This window comes from Pinus tabuliformis, chromosome 2_1, assembly GCF_031772625.1.
Source record: "Pinus tabuliformis cultivar Carrire ecotype Pingquan chromosome 2_1, CPIR1, whole genome shotgun sequence".
Classification (NCBI taxonomy): Eukaryota; Viridiplantae; Streptophyta; class Pinopsida; order Pinales; family Pinaceae; genus Pinus; species Pinus tabuliformis.
In genome coordinates, this window is record NC_142299.1 from 120,954,486 (window position 1) to 120,963,745 (window position 9,260).

At 36.6% G+C, this 9,260-nt stretch overlaps 1 protein-coding gene across 1 annotated transcript; it reads left to right on the top strand.

Annotated features, from left to right (window-relative positions):
- The first annotated feature begins 302 nt into the window (after nucleotides 1-302).
- On the top strand, nucleotides 303-8,424 carry LOC149199071 (enolase 1-like). The gene is made up of 17 exons (XM_089402272.1): nucleotides 303-449; nucleotides 3,791-3,854; nucleotides 3,978-4,042; nucleotides 4,329-4,376; nucleotides 4,476-4,562; nucleotides 4,680-4,760; nucleotides 5,041-5,142; nucleotides 5,370-5,450; nucleotides 5,620-5,694; nucleotides 5,777-5,839; nucleotides 5,948-6,028; nucleotides 7,035-7,229; nucleotides 7,423-7,473; nucleotides 7,555-7,643; nucleotides 7,770-7,821; nucleotides 7,963-8,019; nucleotides 8,109-8,424. The coding sequence occupies exons 1-17, from the start codon at nucleotides 384-386 to the stop codon at nucleotides 8,187-8,189; spliced, it is 1,338 nt and encodes a 445-aa protein (XP_089258398.1). The 5' UTR covers nucleotides 303-383; the 3' UTR covers nucleotides 8,190-8,424.
- Nucleotides 8,425-9,260: the final 836 nt, after the last annotated feature.

Genomic DNA, 9,260 nt, shown 5'->3' on the forward strand with positions numbered 1-9,260 from the left:
AGCGCACTTGGTTTGAATGGATAGCCGTGATGCATCCAAATTTAAATAAAAGTCCCCATTTTTACTAAATACTAAAAACATTTTATTATTTTAATAATAAATAGTTTGATAAGTCCCAAAATGTTACTTGGACCACAAAATAAAAATATTAAGAGAATATGCTAAATGTCTATCTTATATACTGTTTTTCATCCAATGGTCAAGGTTCTCCCCCTGTTTGATCTGACCGTTACGTGGGTCTAAGTCGGTAGCTTACCCACGAGTCAATGTTCCCCACCCATATATATAGATGATGGAAGGATGTCTGGATGCACAAGGTGTAATTTTCAGTTCAGAAAAACCAAATAGTCTTTGGATATCATCAAGCTAAATCTCCAGAGATCATGGCAACCATCACATTAGTGAAAGCCAGATCGATTTTTGACAGCCGTGGAAATCCCACTGTCGAGGTATGTCGTGGGTTCGACCCTTCGTACTCGTTTCGATATAGCTCCAAAGCTGGTAAATCATTATTATTTTTGTTGATTTGTTAAAAAATCTGATGCTGGTATTACCAGTCTGTATCACGCGATTGAGGCGAGTCAAGTTATCTACCTCATATCTCTGAAGTGTGATATGTGAATTTTCAAGAGTTGATGGAAGGACTGCTCAGGAATGATCAAGTTTGATCTTTTGTAGTGATCGGTTTTATTTATTTATCTTTTGTTTGGTTGGATGTTGTTTGGAGACCCACTCCCGAAGGTCCCTGGGGATTTATTTCGGTTTAGGTGTCCGTTCTGGGGTGTGTCTATTCCATCAAAACCGCATGGAATTTTTCGCAGGGCTCTATTCTTTGTTTGGATGGGGAAGACCAGAACGAGATTGGAACTTTGGGGAACGGCTTGATACTCTGTCTACCCCCCTCAAGGGTTCACTGATGAACTGGGTTTTTGTATTTGTAGAGTTCGTGGAATCGTTTTGTGTTTCTGATGTTGGTTCTTGTTGCTGCGGCTTAGATTCATTTGAAATGTTTTTTTTTTGCATTTGTTAATAACCATACAGTGGTTTGAGGATTTTGATACATAGCCTAAGGGCTTTTGCTTTAAACCCCTATAAATATACCCATCCCAGATTTCTCTGAGTCCATTAGCCAGTTTTGTAATTCTTTATAATCTGCGTGGAATCCATCTGTTGTGTAGGCTGACAATGCCACCCATTGATACCGAACTGAAAAGTTTTTAGTTTAAAAGCGTGTAAATCTAACTGTGCCAGATTCCTCCAAGAGTCCACTTGTTCGCATCTTAACTCTTTATGATCTTTGTGGGGTCCATCTGTTTTGTAGGTTGACAGTGGCCACCAAATATCCACAACGTAACACTTCCTCCCAGAGTTTTATAACCATAAAACCACAGTGATCTAGGAAATTTCACAATTAAGCTATTTAATGACACATAAAATCTCGCCTTCGATTAAAGTCTGGTCAAATTTGATTGTTGATTTATATACACTAAGAAAATGTTCCATATGTTCATTGTTTTGGTGTACAGTCACAACCCTTATGCCTGGTGTGAAGCTAATGAGCCTAAGACAGAATTCCCTGCCTTCAGCAAAGCTATTGTGCCCAGAACTGAGCAAGTAACCTTTTGGTGGGCCTTTTCTGTCTTGTTTTGCACTTAGGGAATACATCTTAGGCTGCTGGCATATTCTAATATCTATGATATTGCAGCTAAACCCATAGCCTTACTGTGGTATCGATTTTATGCTTGAACCTGGCCTTGCCCAGTCATCAAGAGAGCAGGTCATTTGCAAAGTGGTCCACTGGCCAATGGCAGGCCCTGAGTTTGTTTCCTGGCTTTTCTAAAATTTCACTTGGTATCATTATCATGGTTGTGGCTAGGGATTTCCTATCCCTGGGCCTAAATGAATATGTGTTTAGCTATGGGATTTCGTAGTGTCTATCCACACCTAAATGTGGTATTGTGACTTGTTCAATATCAAGATGCAATGCATGTTTGTGGCAGAGTTATCATGCAATGGCAAAATAAAATCTCGCTTTCGATTAAAGTCTAGTCAAATTTGATTGTTGATTTATATACACTAAGAAAATGTTCCACATGTTCATTGCTTTGGTGTACAGTCAGTGTAATTATATCACAACCAATTACAACCCTTATGCCTGGTGTGAAGCTAATGAGCCTAAGACAGAATTCCCTGCCTTCAGCAAAGTTATTGTGCCCAGAACTGAGCAAGTAGCCTTTTGGTGGGCCTTTCCTGTCTCACTTTGCCCTTATGGAATACGTCTTAGCCTCCAGGCATATTCTAATATCTGTGATATTGCTGCTAAACCCATAGCCTTACTGTGGTATCGATTTTACGCTTGAACCTGGCCTTGCCCAGTCATCAAGAGAGCAGGTCATTTGTAAAGTGGTCCACTGGCCAATGGCAGGCCCTGAGTTTGTTTCCTGGCTTTTCTAAAATTTCACTTGGTATCATTATCATGGTTGTGGCTAGGAATTTCCTATCCCTGGGCCTAAATGAATATGTGGTTAGCGATGGGATTTCGTAGTGTCTATCCACACCTGAATGTGGCATTGTGACCTTGTTCAATATCAAGATGCAATGCATGTTTGTGGCAGAGTTATCATGCAAGGGCAAGCCCTTGGTTTGTTTCGTAGCATGTCCAAAGGTTCACACTTTCCATGACTGTTTCTGACTGGCTTCTTAGTGAGGAAGCACACCATAAAGTTTACAATTTTGCTGTGAAACTTGCGTCCCTGTTGAAGACTGCCAACGTAGGTCAATGGCAACCACAATTTATCCAATTGTTTTTTTTGTTTTGTTTTGAGGCACTAAACCACAGGAATATAAATTTATTCCATATCTATTTCTCAACGTAATATGTTCAATTTTTCCTGCATGATCTTTACAGGGTCCGCCTCGTACAAGACAATACCTTATTTTGCCTTATTAGTTGCATCAAGTGCTACTCTCTTCCACTTGACCATGTTGACATTGTACTCAATGGAAATTGGAATGTTACATTTGCCATTTACTTGTAGGATTACTGTGCATTCATTTAATGGAAATATGTTTGATATCTTAAAATGCCCCTTGTTATGTTTTATTCGTTCTATATAGCTTGAATAACTCATTAAGAATTGGTTTAGAATCAGGTCTTCTGATTCACTTTCTTATTTTAACGTATAAACGTTTGTCTTATTATTGTTTCTTATCACTCTTTCCATCTCTAGAGGATGCAAAATCCTTCATGGCAACCATTGCTTTCAACCAAGCTTATCAATCATATGAGCTTCATTATTGCAAAATCTTTTGTTCTCATTGCTTTCAACCAAGCTGATCAATCATATGATCTTCATTATTGCAGAATCTTTTGTTCTCTTTTAAATACATTTGTTGGGCTATATTGTTCTCAAGCAAAGTAGAGTGCTTTGACGATTGGTTCTGTATTTCTATGTAATTTGTTTGACTAGAACAAAGGGCATGAAGTTGGTTCAACTTTATTAGTTGGACTTTTAATAGATAAAGCAATATTATTCCAGTTGGACAAAGGCCAATTCCAGTTGCTTGGTTTTTTAATTTAAAGCATGACTTTTTGGTTTATTGGAACTAGTTGTGATAAAAATTATTTGTTGCTGCAGTTTCTCTGTATGTTTGCCTAGCAATACATGAGAAAAAGGTTTAAAACAAAGAGATGTATTCAATATATAGGCTTTCTTTTGCTCCTGTTTCCCTTTTTGATCAATCTCCCTGAATTGTGGTCTCAATTGAATTTTCTTTATTTGATATCCAGGTCGATATTTATCTTTCTGATGGTTATCTTTCCAGAGCTGCTGTTCCAAGTGGTGCTTCCACTGGTAAGTTTGAACTATAAGTTCCGTGAACGTAAATTACTAAATAGGCTATAATTATGCCTCATGTTTGGATTTATCTACATACAATGTGTTTGGATGGTTGATTTGGTGATGTTATTCAAACAGGTGTGTATGAAGCACTGGAGCTTCGTGATGGAGGGAAGAACTACATGGGAAAGGGTGTTTCAAAGGTGTGCTATAGGCCTTAAATTATTTAATCTAATGACATTGTAGTAATAGACGATATAAGTAATCCTTGGGAAATCGGTTTCCTAACATGATCCAATTTATTTCTCCTTTGGTGGGTCCACACTAAACTAACATACTTTCTGTTTGGCCATGCAATTTTCCTTTTGTATATTGGTGAATGTTTTTGGTTGAGTGAAGTAAATATCTATTGTCTTTTATTATGTCTTAGTGTGTACAGCTAGTTCGCAGAGCCAATTTGAAATCCATTTTGGTTTTTTTGTTTGGCAGGCTGTTGAAAATGTAAATAAAATTATTGGACCAGCTCTTATTGGCAAGGTACGCTAAATGCTTTAATAATTGGCACTCACCCTTGCCATATTTTTGAATTTTGTCTTGGTATTATTATTCAATAGAAGTTAATCTTTATGTTTGCAGGATCCAGTAGATCAGACTGGAATCGATAACTTCATGGTACAGGAGCTTGATGGAACTCAAAATCAATGGGGCTGGTGCAAACAAAAGGTGTCCATGTCATTTTGGTGCTGTTATTTTATATTTTTAAAATCTTTGATTAACTTATTTGATCAGGTTCATACAAAATATTTGCCTGAGTATTTTGATGTCCGTGAATTTGACCAGCTTGGAGCAAATGCTATATTAGCTGTATCTCTTGCTGTTTGTAAAGCAGGGGCTTATGTTAAGAAGATACCTCTTTATCAGGTGCTTTTTCTTCTTCTGGCCTTGGAATCTTTTGAAATAATTGTGAAATGTTTCTGAAGTTATAGTTGAAATTAGTTTTATGTAGTTCCAATCTTTTTGGAGGGTGTTATTTTATTTAAAGGTATGGTTAGCTGGAGGATGTTTTGCAAGGTTTTAATGGTGTGTTTCCTGTACGTTTCCAATGTATAGTGTCTGTGGGATGCATCTTGTGTACAGTGATATTGAGAGAAGATATAGTAATGTCATTTGGAGGTACTAATCTTATAATAATGCAATGCAGCATATTGCAGACATTGCTGGTAACAAAACTTTGGTGATGCCAGTACCTGCTTTCAATGTCATCAACGGAGGTTCACATGCAGGAAATAAACTGGCAATGCAGGTATATATCTATGATTTACATGGGATTTATGAGTGTAATTTAGAATTACAAAACTGTTTTGTTTCTAGGTTTTATTGTTGAATTTTATCCAAGCCATGCATGTAATGGAATCATACCTTTCAAGTGTAAGAGATCAGGTGTTCATAAATGTACTTTTGAGCATAGATAGTAGTTACTGAAATTTATCAGAGTCTAATCTAGATGTTCATGGTAATGGCGTAATGCAGGAGTTTATGATTCTACCTGTTGGAGCTTCTTCATTTAGAGAGGCCATGCAGATGGGTTCAGAAGTTTACCACCATCTGAAGGCATGCTTATGCTCCTTCAATATGTTGCTGTTCTTATTTGTTTGATAAAAGAAGTTTGAACACTATATTTATGGAGAATATGTGCATAATCTACTTCCACTATTCTGCCTTAATTTTTCTGCATTGGCAATTTTTTGGTAAAATTTCCCAATTTTTGTGGATCCTCCAGGCTGTAATTAAGAAAAAGTATGGTCAAGATGCAACAAATGTTGGAGACGAAGGAGGCTTTGCTCCAAATATTCAGGTGCTTATTGAATTAAGAGCGAATTTGAAACTTTGAATTTTTTTTTTGTAATAGTATTAAATGTTATTGCTTTGAAATGCAGGAGAATAAAGAAGGCCTTGAGTTATTGAAGATTGCCATTGAGAAAGCAGGCTATACTGGCAAGGTTGGCATTTTTAAGTTCTATTCTTTTCCATTGTGGACTTTTTATTGGCTACAATGTTGAGTTTAGTAACTTATAAATGGTAAAGGCTAATGTTGTTTCAATTGGCAGGTTGTTATTGGCATGGATGTAGCTGCTTCTGAGTTTTACACTGAGAAGGATCAGAAGTATGATTTGAACTTCAAGGAGGAGGTGGGTATTTATCTTGCATTAATACCAATGTATCTAGTGCTACTGCTCGCTCTATTATTAACATTCACATTGACTCGTCTGGACTTTATTTAAATTAAAAAAGATAATTTTAATGGATGAAGAAGGACCAGGACCAGTACCGCTTGAGTTTTACCCCTCTTACCTTACAAACAAAAAATTCTCTACTTAAAATTTAACAGAAATTCATTACCTTCTGCAACCGGGTTAACTTCTTCATGACAAATTAGATAATTCTACCATGAGTAGAGTTTGGGATATATTTGGCACTAGCAATCCTGACTTTGGTATGCTATTCACTTTAAAACCCAAAACGTTTAGAGTCATTCTGTAGTGAAACATCTTTATGCGTGGTTTGTTAACTTGGTCTCTGTCTCACCATCTTTAGGTAGCTTCAACAGTTGATCAGGGTCCTGCAGTGTGAATCAGAGTGTGAATTATTGCATTTCCAGCAACCATTACTGATGGGTCACACAGTAGTGCCTATTGTTGAGCTTTGAGCTTTGCATTGTAGGATATGTAATTTAGTAGCATTTCAGCTATGTCTTCTATAGTGCTCTCATTGTTGCATGATTGGACCGAGATAAGTGAGGAGCAGATGTCTCTCTCATTAATAAAGTAAAATGGAAAAGATTGAATTCTGACTTGTAATGTTAAAAGTAAAAAAGATGAGCCATTTAACAATTGCAGCAATTTTAAAACTAATAGACAATAAATAAAAGATATCCCATCTATCTTAATCTGAGATTAATTAAAAAAATAAAACGGCATTGTGTAAATATACTCTCCTTCAAAGAATAGAGAGACGTCTACCTCCCATCTTGAATAAATCTAAATTTTTGAGGTTGCATAGATTCTGGAATTATTATTACATGTAAATTTCTGTCAATGTCCAATGCATTATTGCATAATTAGTTGATAGCAACACGAAATTATGTTATTTATTTGGATAAAATTGTCTTATTGCCTTGAAATTGGGTCGCTGCAGAATAATAATGGTAGCCAGAAGATATCAGGATCTGAGCTGATCAAGCTCTATGAATCGTTTATTGAGGATTATCCAATCGTATCTATAGAAGATCCATTTGATCAAGATGATTGGGCTCACTATGCACAATTTACGGCCACAATTGGAGAGAAGGTGCAAATTGTGGGGGATGATCTATTGGTGACAAATCCAAAGGTATTTACTTTGGCACCTGCTTCCAATTTAACCATTCACAGTTTTATTGGCCAAACCCGTTCTTCAGAATATATACTTGGAGTTGCATGTCTTCGGTTGGAATCATCTTTTGGTGCCGACAGAAATCATCATCATCGTCTTTCTTCCATTTTTCTTTCAATTGTCATTGACATATTCTCATGTACTGGTGCAGCGTGTTGGAAAGGCAATCAATGAAAAATCTTGCAATGCTCTTTTACTGAAGGTAAATAGATTGACCCTTATTCGTTATATTTGTTCCGATGTGACCTATGATGGCTAATACTCTTTTTGCAACCTGTTGTAGGTGAACCAAATTGGTTCTGTTACGGAAAGTATTGAAGCAGTAAAAATGTCTAAACGTGCTGGATGGGGAGTGATGACAAGCCATCGCAGGTATCGACTCAGTGCTGTTTTTTCCGAGCCCGTTTCTACTTATTACTGTTTTTCCAAGTATGTTTCTACTTAATGCTGTTTTGAAATCGTGTATTTTTTAATGGTTCTCTCATTGCGCTTATGCAGTGGTGAAACAGAAGACACCTTTATTGCAGATTTGGCAGTGGGCTTGGCCACGGTAATGTTCATTTTCTAGTATTTGGTTGCTATAAAGTTTTGAGAGACTAGTAAGTTCACGATGTATCGAGAGTTTCATGTGAAACCTTTAAGGTAATTAAATTCACTTCTGATTTACAAGGGTTGTTGTCTGCATCTTCAGGGCCAAATCAAGACAGGTGCTCCTTGTAGGTCTGAGCGACTTGCTAAGTATAATCAGGTGCTTTTATAGTCCGCTCTTCTGATTTTACTGGAATCAGTTATTTGTGTTGTCATTTACTTACAGAGTCTTTATTGTTGCCTCTGCAGCTTTTACGAATTGAGGAGGAACTGGGGTCGGCAGCAGTGTATGCAGGCGCAAGTTTCCGCAAGCCCGTGGAGCCGTACTAAAGAGAAATGTTTTCTCATCCTCGAGAATGTTTTTTTGATGTTTAGGATTGTGAGGAAATAAATATGTTTTGGCATCTTCGAGAATGTTTTACTCGATTTTGCTCGGTGAGATCCTTCTAACGGGGATAAATAATATTCTGTATTTTCCCCCTGGTTTCTTTATATGAAAGGGCAGAGGAAAATTTTGGATGCTGAAAATCCTTGTGAAATAAAAAGTAGTATATTTTTTTGCCTAGTATGTTTATTGCAGTGGCACTTTTTCTTGGTAATTTTTGGGGTTGTCCAGATTACATACCAGAGCAGATTGTTATTCTCTGCAAAATGTTTTTGTGAACATTTATAATGAGGGTGCTAGAATGATCAATCAATTAGACTTTTTTGATGTGTCTTGATATTTCCTTTATAATGGTCAAAGCAGATTGTTCTGTTAAATTTTTTTTATTTTGTGAAGGTTTATGATGATGTTGTTTGAATGTTCAATCGATTTATATTCAGTCTTTTGAGATTGTGTTAACATTAGCTTTATATTGTTCGACATAGCGTTTATTTTGGCATTGATTATATATCATTTTGGCAAAGAAGCGCACTAGAGATCCAAGTGGTTGTTCTGTCGAGCAGCAACATTGATTATTAGCTAATGAATCTCAGGGCTTGTCTGGGATTCACATGTTCCGGAAGCATGTGCTACCAAAATGTGTATGCTTTCTGTTCTCTGTTAAATGTCTTGAAATTTTTTAGCAACTTGAAAGAACATGGAAAAAAATGCTGAGGATAGACACCAAATAGTGCCCTACTTTTACTCTTCTGGACCACTACATTAACTTTTTTACTATTGAGTGTAGATGATATAGGGATGGGCAAATATTGCCTACTTTTACTCTTCTGGACCACTACTTTTACTTTTTTACTGAGTGTAGATGCTATAGGGATGGGCAAATATTGCCGTACTTTTAACTCTTTTGGATCACTACTTTTATTTTCTTTGCACTAGTTTTACTTTCTAAATGTCATTATTTCCTAATATATCTCCAACTCTCAGATAAGTGTTATTGGTTTAACCCAAATATTGTG

What these genes read in the sequence shown, in the direction of transcription:
- LOC149199071 (XM_089402272.1), top strand. Translation starts at nt 384, where the DNA reads ATGGCAACCATCACATTAGTGAAAGCCAGATCGATTTTTGACAGCCGT. An exon ending in TGGGAAAGGGTGTTTCAAAG is followed by an intron (nt 4,043 to 4,328) that starts GTGTGCTATAGG and finishes TTTGTTTGGCAG; the next exon opens with GCTGTTGAAAATGTAAATAA. An exon ending in ATTTGAACTTCAAGGAGGAG is followed by an intron (nt 6,029 to 7,034) that starts GTGGGTATTTAT and finishes GGGTCGCTGCAG; the next exon opens with AATAATAATGGTAGCCAGAA.